Below are 19021 nucleotides of genomic sequence, written 5' to 3'. Positions count from 1 at the left end.
CAGGTGCGGCGTCTCAGTATACCGCGAGCTGTAGCTATAGGTAATAACCACAGGACAATAACAAATTGCAATGTAGAATTCTTGTTCTGTCTTTTCCATGTTCTTGCTTTACAATACACTAGGCTGTCTTCACATTTCTTTTTGTACATCGGCATTAATATTTCTTTTTTCAAGTACTTAACAGTGAAGCTAAAAGTCTGCCAATTCTGCAACCCAGCTGTGGCTTGTTACATTCAACTTTGGTGATGTAAAGACATAACTAAGTGGGTTGTTGTCAATGTATACCACAAATGATGGACAATATTATAGGTAGTCTCGATATCTGTCACAGATTGCCCATTTCATTCTTAGAAATGGATAGCGGTCAGGAACGGACTTCTAGTTTAACTCTCTGTACTCGCAGCACAGTCTTAATATGCAGCCTTTCTTTTCCACACACACAATGGGTAAGGAATAAGAAGATTTTGTAATCTAGCCATAATTAAGCAGGTTCTGCATGGATTTTCTACTTCTTGATTTATTGTGTTTTTGGTACAGACTTATATTTGCTCTTGACACCTGTGGTGTCCTTGAGCTGGATCTGTAACTGTAAGGGAGAGACATAGCCACCACCGAGCCATATTTTGCAAAACCATTGCATTCTTCCCTTAATGAGGTGCTCTAAAGACATTTGGATGGATCCCATAACTCTCATAGTATTTGAGGTTGAATAAAGACACATGACCATCAAGTTAAATTCTCAATTCGTCTTTTCAGAGAATGGACCTTGTTTAGGTTGTCTGCTAGGTATCTTGGTCCTTTTGGAGATGCATGGAACTCCTTGTAGAGTGGAAAGATATGTCCACTAATTGTTTTTGCTTCAATGTTCAGAATATGCTGGCTTTATAGTCTCAATGCTTCCAAGCTTAGTTCAGCCTGGTAAAATTGTGTCTTTATGAACTCGATGGACATGTGTCTTTTTTCAACCTGACTATGTAGCTTACTGTGTTATATTCCAAACTGGAATTGTCAGTTTGGAGACATGTCCTCTTTGAATTATTTCCAATGTTTACTACAGCGGTTTGGCATCTCTCTTTGCCTCTGCAGTATTACCTTTTCAAGATCATGTTTGGGGGTTTCTGGGTAGTTTACTCACTTGTGGCTGGATCTTTGTTACTGTTAAGGCTGTGCTAGTAATAGCAGCTGGTTCCTGAGGGCAATGTAGTGTATTGGACTGGCACTCATTTAGTTTCATAGGTTTGAGATTTATTTTGTTCTTGTTTAATCTCCCATATTAGCAGCTGCATTCAATTTTCTATGAAGAACTCATCTAAAACAGAAGGTTCATCTCAATAGTGGTTTAGGTGAACCTTGATATGGTCACTTGGTTCACTATATACTGACTAAGAATTTCTACGGTATTAGTCCTGTTCAAAGTGTTCATGTAATCCTTCTTTTGAAATAAGCAAGAGGTGATCTTCCAACTGAATTGCTCTAAACAGAGAGTTCTGAGGTGTTTTTTTGGTGTCTCGTGAGATGATCAGCAGTTGGTATACATCGGAAGCATTTTCTTCCTTGTAGAGACTTCTTAGGATTCTTTTCAGTTGCATTATAGTCAGCTCATCCTTCATTTCCACCATGACTCTTAAGACTTAAACAAGGACTTAAGGCTTTGAGTACAGCTTCAATAATCCCTAACCCACAGTATCCTCCTTGTAGTCTCATGTCAATCTGGTGCATGAGGTTAGTATAATCTATCTGACCAGCAGTTTTAAAGTCCTTTCTTATTGCAACTTCTAGCAAGTTACTATAATAAGGTGTCTTAGCAGCTAAAACAAGTTCTTCCTTTAAAGGACTATCTCTTTATCTTTATGTCTAGTGCCGAGTTCTTTAATCTGTTGTTCTATCGTCTTGGTTGTTTCTTGAAGATTTTCCTACATAATGTAGTACTGTCTCTTTAAATATTCTGATTGTGTTTGTTCAGTAGAGAGATTTTTTTCACAGTCATAAGGTGCTTTAGCATCTTTTTTCTTCCTTAACTCAGGATTGCTTAGTTGTCTGTAGAAATTGCACACCAGTCTTCACTCCTAGTCTTTACAAATTCATCAAGCATATCATTAACAATCCTCATGTAATGGTGGCGTGTTTTGGCATTTGTTATACTCTCTTCTGATGCTTTATTAAATTGCATGTTTCAATCAGGTCACCGATTGTCATCTAAGGTAAAGATCAGCTGATTTCCTCTTGTACACATCTGTCTTTTCTCTGGACACAAATTGCACCAGCTTTCTGTGACTTAGTGCTGTTTTTTCCATGCAGGTTCACGTCTGTGACTTTTGTGATATATATTCACCCAGTCCCACGTTCATGCTCCTGTTTTGTTACACATATGAGGAATAAACTCCACAGTGTGATAGGGGTGGGTGAAATGTGGGTGCTTTATTGAGAGTTAGCTGAAATGAAATGGAGGACACTCATCATTCTGAGGGAACAGGGGTGTAACTGACTAAACAATAATACAATAAAACAAAAATATGTACAAACTGCAGGAACAGTACAAAATGTATTCTAAATAACAACCAAATGATAAAGTTCAAAACCTACATGTGATCTGTATGATAGGAACATCTTTCCATTTGCTGTCACTGGAAAATGAACTAGATCATTTTAACTTTTTATGATCCACGTTATGGCTCAGAGAGTGAGCTCTCTTGAAAAACAAATAGATGGAAACATCACTTTGAGGGAACATGGGTATAATTGACAGAAGTCCCCACCAAAAACCAGTACCTTGTTTTCTCCTTCCACTTGAGCTCAATTCATGCCTAAGCGTGAGCATAGCAAGGTGGTTAAGAGGCTTTTTTTCAGGTGTAGTTTTATGAGCGACCAGGAGCAGACTCTTACGTGTTTCGCTCCATAAACTTCTAAATGGAAGTGCCAGAAAAACACACGTTAACACATTTTTACAGCGTTTTTCAGGAGCTCCTATTAAACTCTATAGGGGCCAAAAATCAGAATTCTCCCAGCTTCATGTGATTGGTAACAAGCTGCACAGCGCTCATGTGTGAACAGGGGCCACTGAAAACAATGGCATTCCCATTAAGCATTGTCACTCTTAGGGAAAGGAGCTACAAGACGCCTAGTTGTGTTCTGAGCATTGTCTGCTCTCTCTGGCCACTCTTCTGTGTCGTTGTATGGAGATGACCATCTTGGTAGAGGCACAGCTTTGCTTTCTTATGTCAAAGCTGCCCCCTGATGACTGGTGGGAGAGTAATAAAGAAGCAGCAGGAGTGCTGGAGAAAGTACAGATCAGAAGAATGGATGAAGACAAAGCAGGCAGACCCTTGCACTACAGGTTATCAGGTACAACTTCCTCTCTAGCAAGGAGAATAGTGTGTATCACAATAGGGATGTCAACAGATCTCACTCCAAATCTGGTGACACTAGCAGTCAGAAGAAGCAGTGCGTTAGATGGTCTCACACTGCAGATATACAGCTACAACAACTTCTAGGCACACTAACTGGTCATGGTGTGCACTGCTATTTTCAGGGGAAATTTAAGGCAAAAGGTAGATTTTTCAGGGTACTGCTAAGGCAAAAGTATATTTTCATTATATTCTCTCTAAAGTAGCTAATATTCACTTTTTGAGTATAGGTTCACTTTAAATGTCTAGCTCTATGTAGCGGACCTATCCGTTTTTTCCAGGCACCATTAAGAACCTTGTATCTCACCAGAAAACAAAATGAACAAACAGGGAAAAGCTACAACATTTTGTTTTCGTCTCCGCAAACTTACGAAATAAGCTAGTACAGATCCAGCCGCATGTGAAGCCTCCTTCGGTTGTCTTGGGAAAAGTCACAGCTGCGAAACATAAGCTTTACCTATTGTCGTTTATCTTCTCTTCCATTTAGCAAATTTGACAAAATCCCGGCAAGGAAATAGGTAGAGAGATTGGCGCGATGTACCTGCAAGACGGGGCCCACAGAGGAACCCGCACCAGCCGTAATCCATTTTATACTACACTCCACAAAATATCCGAGCTATTCTGAGTCATATTCTCTATAATGCGATTACCAAACACGCTTCTTATTGAGATGAAGCATGAAGCCATCATTTCTGTTTAGAATATGTAGCTGTTTCCTTTCTGTATTTTATGGTAAATTGAATTGTGGATAATCCACTGAAGACAGACTTTAGTTTGCTTACTGTTTTCTACTCTGCGTCATTTGAACTCAGTGGGGGTCATCTGCATGCACCAAGCTGGCAGTGCTGAAGGGAGGATAAATAATGGCATTTGATGCATGCCATCCTATACACTGAGTGGCCAGATAATTATGACCACCCCATCAGTACTTCGTTGGGCCACCTTTTGCCTTCAATACTGCGGCGATTCTTCTTGGCATTGACTCCACGAGATGTTGGAAGGTGATGCAAGGAATCTGGCACCACTAATTTGATGCACTGTTGCCCTTCTGTTGTCTTGTACCAGCCTTGCCACTCTCCGTTCTGCCCCAACATTGACTAGTTGCTGACTGCCACAATTCGCACGTTCAGACCCAGATTTTCGTCTGACAGTCCAGTCTTTAAACACTTTAACAACAGCTGCTCTTGAACATTTAACAAATTCTGCTGTTTTGCTGATACTCACTCCATGGCTCTGAGCGGCAACAATCATCCCACGTTCAAAGGCTGTTAAATCGTGTTGTTTACCCATACCTTCAGAAAAAAATCACTTCTACTGTCGTGGTAAACAACCTGCTTCCCTATTTATAATGGTCTGGCCCTCTAGCAACTTCAGCGCAAAATTATAGCTAATTTGCCTACAAACGTCAGGTGGTCATAATAATCTGGCCACTCAGTGTATTTATGACTCATAACGATGGCTAGCCAGTAATTAAAAAAAAAAAAGTCCTTGGTGTGTACGTTATCTTACCTCTCACACTTCTGTTTAGTTAAAGTATACATAAACCAATCACTAAACTCTGATATAAACTTTAACATGTTTGTCACTTAAAATGTCAAGCTCTTCAATAGACAGAAGATAGCAGACATTGGCCACTGAAAGGGAGGTGGTAAACCTCTTCCAATATTATGAATTGCTTTGCGGAATTTTATCGGGCGAAGACTGTCTCGCTTAAAGGAGACCTATGGGGTCAGGGCTTTTCCTAAGGGTCATGGGAGGACATGTACTAGCATCCTCCCGTCACCCAAAGCTCAGTATACCGCGAGCTACAGTGAGCGAGCGACGGTATGTGTTCGCTCACTTCCCGATCTATTGAGCCGACCTGTGACAGTTTCATTGTCACAGGTCAGCTAGACCTATGAGGCTGAGTGATTTTCACTCCCCCCCAGTTCTCCTTTAAATGTAACCTCAAAAGTAGTTTGCAATCTTTTTACATTTGCAGCTTTTACTTTGTGCTTTTGGCATGAAAGTCCTTGTTTAGGCACAATAGGGTGACAACACTCTGCCCTGTCTACCAACAGTGCTTCTCCATTGCCCCCGTCACAGGGGTTTCTGAGGAAGACTGTTTTGACACACATTGTGCAGCCATGGTCCATGTTTTTTATAAAAGTGACACTGAACTCAGAAGTTAAATCCTAAAAATGCATCCAAGTAGCTTAACTATTAACAAAAATGTATCTTATTTGTGTATCACTCGGCTGTAGATCCTCAAATCATCTCTGAATTGGTGCTGACACTGTCCTTCCTTCTGGAGGGTGGCTACTTTTGTTCCCTGTGGTCCCTGTGTGTGTTGTAAAGTAGCCAGTACTCCAAGCTCACTGCTGTGTTGGATTACAATCTCATGTTTAGTTTACTCATTTGCAGTGGCGTCACAAGGGGGGTGCGGGCCGCACCCGGGTGACACCATTGGAGGGGGTGACACCAAAATGACTCAAGTCATTTTGGTGTCACCCCCTTCTGAAAAGTCGGGCGCTAAGTCACGGACCGAACGCCCAACAGTATCAGGAGAGAGGAGGGGACCCGGCGGCATACCTTATCCCGCCGGGTGACTGTCCCCTCCTCTCTCTGCCGGCGTCCATCAGCAAGATGGCCGCCGGCAGGTATCAGAATACTGCCGCGCGTGCATTCACAGTGACGTCTCAGCGGGGTGACACTCTGTTACCGCTCCGGGTGTCACCCAGCCTTGGGACGCCCCTGCTCGGTTGTATTGAGATTGAAGTCCATCACTGGAGTGAGCTTGGAGTGGTGACTACTTTACAACACACCCCGGGACCATGGGGAACAAAAGAAGCACCCCTTCAGAAGGAAGGTCAATGTCAGCACACTGTAAGGTGCTTTGTTGGTATTAATGTGTGTTTGGTATTAATGTATGGAGCACCTTGCTGCTGTTATCATGAAACAGTTTGGTTATAGCAACATCCAACTGTTTCACCATAACTGCAGCGGAACACACAGCACATGAATACCAACTATAGAAGGGCGCACTGCCCATTAACTGCCATTACACAGAACACTGGACACATATTCCAAAAAATCATTACTTTTCATGTATCAGAATATTGATTTTTGTTTGATTAGATTTTTTTATCTGTAGAACCAAATACTGAGTCACTGTTTTGCGGAAAATAATGGAAAATGATTAGGTTCCAATGACGAGAGTTTTTTACAGGGCTGCTTTATGACAAAAGGAGCACATTACAAAGCTGGGCTTGGAGAAATATGTAATATCAGCGGGTGGCCTGGATTTTGGGGTCGCATTCTTTGGCTTTCAAGATATAATGACACAGCTTTCCCCATGATTCACACATTTGTCCGCCTGAATACTATGGGGTTCAATGACAGTTGATAAGCAAAACCATGTCACCATCAGCTGCCGCTATATTATCTCTAGGCGCGCTCAATGTGCACCTAGAAAGAAATACTTTTCTTAAAGAAAAACAGCACACAGTAAAAAAAAAAAGTTTTAAAGATTTTTTGGAAACTTTTGTTTACCTTTTTTGTCCATTTGTATGAATGTTTAGGGTTAAAGGTTTAGGTTCCTCTGTTCCTCAATATCTATCTTTATGCTTCCTGCTAACACAGGGCCCTTTTTAGCACAAGAGCAGGTCCATAATAGTTGAAAGGAGCTTCCATGACCTTCAGGAGCCATTTAAAGTCAACGGCACACTTAACGAAAACACCAAACCACTTTGTCTTTCCAATTTACTTCAGAATATTTGGCCAAAATGGCAACTTTTGAGATTTAAAAAAAACTCACATTTTTTATCCCTCATACTGACATTTACCCTATTGAGTCATGTTTGTGAATTGCTTTAATTCCAATCTTAATGACAGCTCTGCAATAGGATGCACCTCTTTGCCTTCAAACATTGAGCAAAGAATATGCAGTTCACTCACCAAACACTGATTACAAGGTGGTAACACCCACTTTTACTGTCCTACAAAGTCAATGCAGGACTGCGGGTAAGTCCAGTACATTCCCATTATGACAAAACAGGGCTCCGGCCAGGTCTGATGCCTGTCTGTTACTGCAGACAACCTGTCCACCTGTGTCCCAGACTGGAGCCATTTCTCTTTGCACATAATCTTTCTCTTTTATCAGACCACCCATGGCTTCCTCCAGGACACTAAACCTGGACTGAACTGTGTCAGTGTGGTGGTCTGGAAACCCACTCACTCTTTTCCTGGTCAGACTGTAGAACCCTCACTCCACAGAACTTCTGTCAATGGCAAGCTACCTCTTGAGTCATTTATCACACACCCCGTCCTAACCTGAGTGGCAAGTACCAGATTAGGCACTTTAGGGCTGGTCTACCTTAAAACTAAATTTTAATAAAGAAGAACATTGTGCAGTTGAATACACTGGGGACCCATGTTACCCGTTGAATAAAAAAGCTCACATTTTCCCTTGTATTTTTTTACCTGCCAGCTCCTCTAGTTCAATCTTTAAACCTCCTGGTAGACATACCTTATGAATGTCTCTGAATGTCAACCCATGAAAACATAGATGATTGTGCCCCATGGTTTCAGCATTGCATCCTTCCTGAGCTCACTACCCCACCCTCAGTCACGGAACATGGACTACACATGCTCATTGAATAAGACACTGCAGCCCACCTAGGTGCACCATTAGAAAATGCTGATTCAGACTGCAGAAGATTGTATACCATAAGGAAAACTAACTTTTCTAGCTTCATTTGGCAATCAGGCACTAGGATGAGGCAAGTTGGAACACACAGAAAGGACACTGAGACCCTGGCTGTACTTCACTGAGATTGCAGTTATTATAATGTTATGGTAACAGCTGCACAGAGCAATAGCTGACTGTTCTGTGACCCTGTAGGATAGCTGGAGCAGAAAAATAAAAAGCACATCTGTTCTGCTTCAACAGTTCCCCTCTTTGCTGATGCTTGTAGTCCCTTGAAAGAGATCAGCCAGGAGTAGTACCAACCACAGTAATCTGAAAAAATGGACTACGTCTTATCTGAATGGCAACCAGTGAAAGTGGCTTTGTACAATATATACAGTCTTGAATTCAAATGACTGCCATGAAGATGGAAGGTCACGCCCGCCAAGTTGAAGTAGAGACCACAGGTTAGCCATTCAAAAGGCCCAGTAGACCATCGTAGTAAGCTCCTTGTAGTGGCTCTAGAACAGAATTGCGACACATTTAAGATTGCATAACTCTTCACACCTCCAGGACTATGTCCTATTCTTCTCTTGCACATGGGTGGTTAACCTCACTTTCCCTTCATCAATACCCAGAACACCTCCAGAGGACCCTAGATTTACCCCACATTTATAAATTCCTATCTTCACAACTAGTCCCTCCACACACAATGTCTAGAATGCTATACCCTATGGCAGGGCTCAAAATTTCCAGTCGCCTGCTCGCATTTGGCGAGTAAAAATAAAGTGAGGGCGAGTGGAAATTTGGATCTCCAAGTAGCGGTCCGCGGGCCAACTCTGGCTCACGAGACGATACTATGTGGCCCGAAGCCAGCTGACATGTCAGGCACACGGTCGCAGACCGCGCACCTGACTTGCGGGAGCAGCTCCACGGTCTGCATCTGTGTCGGATGCAGACCGCAGAGCAGCTCCTGTCAGCTCTGGCTTTTATTATATTTGTGCGAGGGGGGGTGTAACGTTGAGAAGTGTAAAATTTTGTACGATCTGCCCATCTTGGATCCGCCAGGGGAGGGCTTCCGATGATTGCATTGCTGAGCGGGCAGTGTGCGCACTCCGGGCCGTGCGGCATTAGTCTTCCGACCACGCTACCAGCGTGCTAGAGGACGAAAGACGTGCAACCTTACAGTAGAAGCGGTCGCACGCTGCCAATACACCTGCCGATTATAGTACGATCGCGGGATCACCCACAACTATCGTACGATAATCGGCTGGTGTATGGGCACCTTTAGTGTATGTGTATATTAGGCCCCATTCACACCTACAGTATATTTCAGGTGTGATTAGGGATTCTGGTGTCAGGAACTTGCTTTTTCCTGCAGCAGGAATCCCTAATCTGCCATTTACAAGCGGAAACTATCATAAGATAAGAATTATCAGATTATTTAAGAGGGTGCGTTTAGGGGCCGAGTTAAGGCCGGGGCAGGGTAAGGGTTAGGTGGGACAACTGGTGGCTAGTAACTCTTAAGGCCTGGCTAGTTGCTCAGGACTTGAAATTTTGAGCCCTGCTCTATGTGTTCTATTTGGGCCCTCCACCCTGCACATATCTGTGAATGTTCATTTTAGGTTAATAAAGCCAAAAATTAACATACTTTGTTAATGTTTTTTCTAAGTTTAATATATAATGTTATTGAATGCTACATTATGGCCACTAGATGGAGCTGAAGAGCATAGAAAATATGTATTTATCCCCTATGCTCCTCAGCTGCATCTAGTGGCCATTCTGTAGAATTACATGACAATACATTCGAGCTGAAAAAAACATATTAAGAATGCTTTCAACATTATTTGCCCAAAACAAACATTCACAGATATATGCAGGGCGAAGAGATCTGCAAATTGCTTATCAATAGACCCCTATGTGTCTTCCAGGTGCCAAACCCTTCTACCTTTAGAGCCAGTTTGCCTACAGCAACAATGACCACTCACTGACACTTCAGACACATACTCCTGACCCCCATCTGTATTCTTTGCAGGGAGCCCTAGCGGCAACTCCACCCCAAAATCCAAACTCTATCAACAACAAGGGACAGTTTTTCACGTGCCTGGGAAGCACCCTATAATACACCAGTAACCATTTAAGAATGTCAACACCAAAAACTGCCTGCAACTGCTCTTTAAAGGAAACCTGTCTTGATTTGTTACATTCACAATCATGGCTGCCTAACAAAGGCCTCACAGGCTGCCTATACAATAGGTATTGTTCCTATTAAATTGATCATCTTCTGCAAACTGAGGAGCCTTTTGTTGCAACTGCAACCTCAGCTTTCAAACTACAGTCCAGCTGCCCCAAACTATACAATGAGACATTATTGATATCCAATGATGTTACTGACAGATGAAGTGCTCTCATTGGATAAAGGGGCCGTAGGGACTGTGGAGAGAAATCAATGTCACAGTTAATATATGTGCAATCAGAGGGCTCCCCTAGTGAACAGAAGAGGATTTGTTCAATAAGAAAGGTACCTGAAGTCAGCCTATGGCCACTACGGTTGCCCAGTCATGTTTGTTAGTGATTTTCATGGCATGACAGGTGCACTTTAAGAGGGTATAGCAACGGTACCGCAAATGAATAGACACAGAGCTCTGACTTGACGTCTTTGTATTTTTTCCCTGAAATGTAAGGCATGACTTACAGATGCTACTTCTTCCTCACCTGATATTGCTGCATTGTTCTGTACATAATATTATAGTTTAATTTGCAATTCCTGAAACATTTGAACAATGTAGAACATTCAAATCCCACCTAACAGACTAATCTGTAACCACTCTTTTCTCGGCAAAGTAATTTTGCCTTTGCCTGAACTTGCAGTCAGCATTTAACAATAATTATAGATGGTAGCGAGCAGGAGCCAGACAGTTCCCATTCACAGAACAACACTTTTCATGAAAATGGTTCAGTACAAACACGGAAAATCAGGCAGTCTGCACAGAACCAATCTCCATCTATTGTGAGCCCACATTTATTTACATAGAAAACAATTGCTAACGGCTAATAAACAAATCTGCAACAGACAGCAAAAAAAAAAAAAAAGAGACTTCTGCTTTCACTAAACTAACTTTTTATGTACGTTGGCAGGTACGTTCCTTCCATGAGGCAAGCCAAGATCCCTTGGGGGCAGCATGAGATATTGAGATATATTTCCTCCCTCGCTTTGGGAGCATTAAAGAGACCATGTTATCAGACCATTTTAACAAAAATCTAACAATAAGATTATATGTGCATGTACCATATTTTATGCATGTTATTTACCTGTAAAAGTCTCCCTTGTGAAGACATCCAAAAGTCTTGAGACTGCTATTGGGTGCCGCCATCTTAGATGTGATGTCACAAATCCTAGCAAACTTAGAGTTGTTACTCAAGGAAGACTCTATAGCAAGGGTTTACTAGCAAACCGCTGTCCAGACATACTGTATAGTAGACCGCGGTCCAGACACGGATTAAGTGGCGGTTCTATCAGGACCGCGATCGCCGACTTGCTGGTGGCTGAAGTGTCAGGTAAACAGACCATCAGGCACATTCCTGTGCTTCATGATCTCATGATCTATACTGGAGGGCAGGAGAGACACCAGAGGTCTAATAGACCCCTGATGTCTCCATAAAGGGAACCTTACTCCAGAGGGCCTCATCACACTCCTGACCAAAAATGGGTGCTGAAGTGACTGCAGGTGCCGCTGCTGATCCAGAAATATACAAGAGAGGTCACTCGCACTCCAAAGTTTCTGTCAATGCTTCTTTTTTGACAAAAGATGTGTCACATTGTATAGCGATGTTTCTGAACCGTATTGGTTCCTTCTTGTTAGTTTTACTTACTGGACTTCCCCTTTGCTCCGCCCCTGACCGCTACATAAAAGGTTCTTAACAAGCAATAAAAGCAAGCTCTCACTGACCTCTGTAGCAATTCACCCTTAAGGTCCACAGCAGAAACACTAAAGTCTTAAAGTCATTTTCTCAACAGATCAGCTTCCTTTGCTCCCCCCACCAGGTCCAGTATTTAGAGTGACATTAAAGTCAAAAAAATGTCGTCGTCCCCCCAATGCTGGTGTATGCATGTACCTTAAATGATGCCTCTTTATCCGATCATCTTCTTTCCTGTAATTTTCAGGAGTCCCTCCAGTGTGGGTGCCGGTCTCTGATCCAGCGCTGACTGCTGTGTCCCATGAAGCATGTGCGGGTGCTGCTGGGCTGCCTCCATTGAATTGCCTTGTGTCTCTCCTCATCTCCCGGCCGAACATCTGTACTGCGCCTGCTCCATGATCCCTGAATCTTCAGATCTTCGGACGGGAGCGCGTGACTGAGACACAGTTAGGTTTAAACCTGTTTGGTAACTTTTTGTTTTAATGTTTTTGCGTACTACTGCTTGCTAGCAGTAGATATATGCAAAATCTGTGAGGGTTTAAATACCCTTGAAGATCAAAAATGTTCTCCTTTGCCAAATACTCACCTTCCGTCATGTCAGGCTCCCTTTAAACTGTCATTCTCTCTGGTATTCCCAGAATGGTGGTGCTGCATAACTCTACACAGGGTCACTAGAGGTGGGAGAATTGCTGTGTGTGAATTTGGGGTGTGGATGTGAATGTGGAGGGAATACAAGTGCTTCTGGCTGCAAGTCTTCTGGCTGCAGCAACACTCGACATGTTCTTGTAGACTAGAATCAGCATTCTCATGCTGTGTTGTTTCACCACGTCTGTATAAATTAGGGGGCGTAATCTCTTATAGGCAGTAATGCAGGTGTTTTTATTCCTCAATATATAACCAAACATATAATCTACTTCAGAGCTGTAATATAATTTTGACAGGCCAGAACTTCCCAAGAAACAGCAGTGGCTGGCAGCTAAACAGTTTGATAAAAGTAAACCTGAAAGTGTATTTCCATGTCTGCAGCCAAATTGCAAGAACACTCATTTTATGCCTGTTACATGTTCCCATTCACACAGCATAACAAAAAAATTGCTGCTTACATTTCTAAGTGCTTTATACTTGCTTAAAAATCCTAGAACGCAGCTTCCTTGCTATGTAATGTTAAGGAGGGGGCTGTGGGAAGTTATGTTTACTCCAATTAACCCTGTCTGTACTGTGCTGGCTGATCTCATTATCCGTTGTAAATGGGATTTAAATGCTGTCTGTCCTAACAAAGGGTTAAACTTAGAAGCATTGTATGTTAATGAGAGGAAGCCCAGTCTATTACTCAGTTTGTTCCTTTACTTTCAAACTCCTCAGAGTAGCCTGGAATCTGTACAAAGACCTTCACCAAAGACACATCTAAAAAAGTATGAAATATACTTTTCAAAATTTTTTTTAGTTATGCTGTGTGAATGGGAACACATAGCAAAGGTATAGTGGGGGTTTCTCACACTTACATGCAAAGATGGAACTACACTTTAAGAGAAGTTGGGGTGACACACACATTCCAGCTCCAATATACGCTCACGTTCAGCATCCCTTTCTATGTGCTTCCTCACAACTCATCCCGACAGGAAGTTTGGAACATGCATGAATGAAAGAATGCTGGGGATGCTTTCTTGGATAACTAATTAGCCATCATCACCATACTCTTTCTCATTGCCTAGATAGATTATAATTCCTCCCCAAGCTATTCTCCATAGAAGCCATTGTTTCCACGGACTAAACTGCTGACTGCCCCTAACTCTAAAACTGATGTTTGAAATAAATGTTTTTATAATATTGGGTGGTATTTGTGCTGTAAACCAGATGGTTCTAGATGCACAGGTGGTCCAAGAGCATAGGGTAATGACTGTGTTCTCTATTGCATAAGGAGTGGAATAAACGTCAGTCAAAGTATCGCAGCGCTGAACACTGAAAAATGGCCTGGCCAGGAAGGGGGTCTAAACACCTGGTCTTGAAGTGGTTAATATCACTTTAACTCCTGAGTTTAGGGTCACTTTAATGTGGAACATAAGTAACAGAATCAGTCAAATCTGGGTATTTTCTCATGTTAGTGAATAACTGCATGTCCCAGTGCCCCTTTAATCCAATTATTTGCTTTTGGAGCTGTAATATCAGCACTTTAAGAGCACATAATTTTACATAGAACCTTGCCAGGATCACTATTACCAAGACCTAAGGCCTATGTAAGGAGAGATCTATGCTTTGCTGACTTTAGAAAAGACTCACCTAGCATCCTGGTCTGTCATTCAGTCCCTTACTATGTAAATTTGAGCTTGTGTGCTCTTTGGGAGTGCTTTTATCTTCGTACTATTAAACTTTGCTCTATGTGGAGCTCCTGTGTTTTGATATATTGTTTTTAGTGCCAGGTACTTACCCCTCACAAATAAGATACATTTTTGTTAATAGTTAAGGTACTTGAACGTATTTTTAAGATTTAACTCTTGTTTAGTGTCACTTTAAATTCCTTATTTTGGGGATTTAAGAATGTTCTTTTGGGGAAGGGGGGGTTGAAAGTAATCAGGCCTACAGATTTATTTAATAACTGTATCCATCTAGAAGTTTGTAAACTTACTTATTGAAGATGCCCAGACAGGAGGCAGCACTCACTACAGAAATGGGATTTATTCAAGTAAGCTATGATTGCATCAAAAGCAACTCTAGTATGTATTCCTATTACAATGCTGATGTTCTAACAGGATAGGATATGCTGCGAGTTTAGAACTCCTTTAAAACTACAAATGCACATTCTACAGGTACAGTACATCTGAAGGAAGCATTATCAGCCAAATACTGGCAGAATTGTTGAGGGCGCCAATAGAGCTTTCAAGCACAACAGGAGCAAGAGAAAAGGTTACATAAAACTGCAGGCCTGCTTGATCTGTCTGGATATACCAAAAGGTGTGTTGAAAGTGCACTTATTCTCCAAAATAATTACAAAACCTCACTATTTCCAATCAACGAGATGCTACTTGTTTTTCCCTAGTGAAGTAAAGACAATGATTCATCCCGCTATGACAGTTAGGAAAGCTATAGGGATTCGGAAACACGTTCCATTTAAATAACGACAGTGAGCTCACATACAGAATATCTTGATGGACAATTCCATAATGGTTTTTCCATTTAATTAAAATGACAAAACATCAAATGCAATCATTCTGCGGATAGTGAAGTTACAAGCACGATTCTCTTTTGTCGTCCCCGTATAGGAAAGCAGCATCTTGTTACACATCGCTGCCAAGCTATTATTGTTTGCACATTTTTTCATATTGTTTTTCTCCCAAGATGGGATGAGATGTTTGTTTTTCGATGAATTTATGCAAAAGTGACAGATGCAGTCATGTATTCTTGCCAAAACAGCTTGGCTGTAAAACTTTTGTGAGATTGTATGTGCAGAGCACCGGCGGACTGAAAAACGTATTGCTCTGAAACGCTGGAGATCTCGGCATTGTGCTGACCTTGCGAGAGATGAGCCAGAACAGACGAAGAGAATCGAAAAATGAAAATGATAATTGTGTTGTTTTGGTAAAGTACATTGGGACAAACAAAACAAGCAGATTGAGGGTTTATAAAACACGCTAAAAACCCCATGTGGTTGTTATTGGTTACAGGTTTTTTTTTTAGATAACCCATAACCAACTTCTTTGGTTGATAAGAGATTGTTGCATTTGGGTCAGCTTAGCCAATCAACTTCAGAAATTATGAGGAAGTCTCATTCTTTGGGAGTTTATCTGATAATAATAGAAGCTGCAAGGGCTGGATATCCATCACCAGAGCATTTAGGCACACACAAAATTTGTTGTCCTAAGGTGTTGACCACCCTTCTGCTAGGATCATCTCGCCCCTCTACTAGGATTCACACAGAATATTCCTTGTTTTGCTAACACAAAGCAGAAAAATTAACAATAAAGTGACACTAAATTTCAGAGTTAAATCTTAAAAATGTATTCAAGTACCTCAACCATTAACATATACTGTATGTATCTAATTTGTGTATCACTCGGCTGTAGATTCTCTGAATTGGTGCTGACACTGTCCTTCCTTCTGGAGGGTGGCTACTTTTGTTCCCATGGTCCCTCTGTGTGTTGTAAAGTAGTCACCGCTCCAAGCTCACTCCTGTGATGGGATTACAATCTCACAACAAATTGGTAAACTAAACATGAGATTGTAGTCCATCACAGGAGCGATCTTGGAGGGGTCGTTCTAGGGTGGCTATTTTTGTTCCTCATGGTCCCTGTGTGTGTTGTAAAGTAGCCACCACTCCAAGCTCACTCCCGTGATGGACTACAATCTCATTATATATTAGTAAACTAAACGTGAGGTTGTTGTTCATCACGGAAGCCTACAACTCTTTCACGCCCTCTTCTGTGACTTAACTGCTGTCTGATCTCTAGCAACAAAATAGACATATATTTGTATGTGTACATCATAGAAGGAGTATACATTTCTATATGATTTAAAAAGTCAGTCAACACAGCCTAAGTACCTGAAAATCGCAACAAAAATGCAGGGGTTCTAGCATTCAATGTGACAGAATCTTTTTGCTAGATCTAAAGCTGCAGGCACTCTGGAGTAAACCCATCCTCAAAGTTCATGGGAAAAATACAATTTGTTTTTTTTTTGCTTCCACCTCCCAGCAGTGAGTTGATAACCTGCCAGCCTGCTAATGTAAGGACAGACCCGGTGCAAGCATGCAAGCAGATTACCAAGACCTAAATTAAACCTTGAACGACTTCCTTGATTTAGTTTTTTACTTTGATGATGCATTTATCCACAAATGCTGCAGCCACAGAGGCCAGTGAAGGTTTGCTTTAAGTCTTATTTATGGCTTGTTAAGAATATGCAAATATGTGAATGTCCATAGCCTGTCCACAGTTCTTCTTTAAGAAAGAAGAGGTTAGGGATGTTGTCACCAGGCACTGTGGTAATGATTTTGTAAGGTTCAGTGATAGGTTCTCTGTAAAAGCAAATAGGCCATCCCACTATATAAAGCTGCAGCAGGACAGCGATAGCCTTTCACATAGCTTGACCTTAACAAGAGGATTGTTCAGATATTCCTTTGTGTATCCTGCTGACACTGAGAATGTTCACACTCCCCTCTTGTAAAAGACTGTCATTCTCATATACAGAAGGATCACAGGAATATGTCCAAACTGGCTCAGCATAAAGACTTGGCTCCTGGCTACTGCCCTTTGCTACAGTAGAGTGAGCAAAGAGCAATTAACTGTCTATAGGGAACATTCCTTCATCTGACTCTAGAATTACATTCCACAGCATAATCCCATCTACTATAGTCTGTACTGCACAACTTCCTCATTTTTTTTGAATTTGGATAGAGTAGAGTGTTAGAATTTCTATCAGGTATGATTGGCTGTCTGTGTTTCCAAAGAGTAGATCTCATATCACTCCAGGGGTAAAGCAATAAAACACTTATTAGGAGGTGCATTGGGGTGCGTTGCATTAGACACTTTGTTTATTATGTGCCATTATGCACATTTCCGCTTTTTACTAGTTTAAAGTGACATTAAAGCCAAAAAATTTCCCTCCCCCCATGTAAATGTTAGCACTTACCTCAAATGATGTCTCTTATTCTGATCTTCCTCTTCTTTCGCCATGTTTTCATGTGTCCCTCCAGCGGTGTGACGTCACTCCGATCTAGCGCTGACTGCTCTGTCTCCCCGATCCAGCGGTGTCTGCATGCGGGTGCACGCGTCCATAGACTTACCTTGCGTCTCTGCTCGTCTCCCTGCCGAGAATCGGAACTGCACATGCGCCCGCCCCAAGATCCTTTGCGGCCGTACGATCACATCCTGATTCTCGGCGCGGGATCGAGCAGCGATAACGAGGTAAGTTTAAAACCAGTTCAAGCAGGGTTTGTTTTTTTTAAAACTTCTTGCGTATATCTACTGCTTGCTAGCAGTAGATATAGGCAAAAAAAAACGGAGGGTTTAGAACCCCTTTAAGGATTCATGTCCGTGGGCATTGTTTTTTTGCATTTGACATGCATTTGGAATGCACATCAAACACAGGTCAGTAATATCTCATGGACTTTAATTCAGCAGTACACAAGGCAGCTCAGAGGTTGCATTTTAACTGCTTTGCACTGCATTGCTTTGGACGCATAATTTCATGTTGAGGTACCGTGTGTGTGAACTGCAAGCAGAGCAGGACAAACACAGCCTTTCTTGTCAAAAACTGTGGTTGCCATTTGAATGCATGCATTTGCATTCAAAAAGCAAACAGCATTTGAAAAGAACAGCCATTGACAGGAGCCCTTGAATTTTTCAGAGCCACCACCATTGTTGTTGTAATGAGTGCTATACTGCATTGTATGATCTGAATGAGCCCTTATAGTCATGTGGGAAAGGGGTTAAAAACTCATGTTATGTTTTTTAGTGCTGACATGGTGATTTACCCTTACTTCCCAATTCTCAAGTATAAGAAGGAAAGCAAACAAGGGGGAATTTTGCAGTAAAAGCCTGGCAGAGGTTCTAAACCGTCTCCACCCTAACACACGCTAAGAAACGATTTTAGCTGAAGTTGGCCTAAAGAAATATTGCCACCGTAGCAGCACAGGGAAAAGTAACAGTGCCTCTGCAAAGGGTCCCCTTTATACTCGCTTTACCTGGGATTCCATGACCATTCTTCCTTCTCCGCAACCAGGAGTGAAGTGACTGGTGATCCGGGGGAATGATGATGTCTCAACCTTGGCAATGTCACAGGGAAGGAGGTCACATGCTCCCCCATATTTGTGACAGGTATTGTGGACGACTGCCGAGAAGGAAAGTGCGGCAGGAGAGTGTTATGGTTAGGGGGTGCATAAGGGGGTTAGGGGAGAAGGGGGACCCTATGGAAAGAGACACTGTCACTTTTCCCTGCAAGTGCAAGGTAACACAGTCTCTTTAAAATATTTGACATAACTTGAGAATTCAGGCACGTTTGCTGTATACATTTTACATGCCATTTGTTTGTGTATTTTCAGTGC

The 19021-nt window shown here is 42.0% G+C and overlaps 1 protein-coding gene across 1 annotated transcript in view; it reads right to left on the bottom strand.

The window, feature by feature from the left end:
- Positions 1-2360: 2360 nt before the first annotated feature.
- SAMD12 (sterile alpha motif domain containing 12) overlaps positions 2361-19021 on the bottom strand; it is a 270158-nt gene continuing 253497 nt past the window's right edge. The window contains exon 5 of the mRNA XM_018553346.1: positions 2361-2432. Coding sequence (XP_018408848.1) covers positions 2419-2432 — 14 coding nt within the window. The 3' untranslated portion in view covers positions 2361-2418. The remainder of the gene's footprint in view (positions 2433-19021) is intronic.

The sequence above is a fragment of the Nanorana parkeri genome, unplaced genomic scaffold, assembly GCF_000935625.1.
Source record: "Nanorana parkeri isolate BGI_ZX_2015 unplaced genomic scaffold, ASM93562v1 scaffold117, whole genome shotgun sequence".
Taxonomy (NCBI): domain Eukaryota; kingdom Metazoa; phylum Chordata; class Amphibia; order Anura; family Dicroglossidae; genus Nanorana; species Nanorana parkeri.
This window is presented reverse-complemented; position numbering and strand designations above follow the sequence as displayed.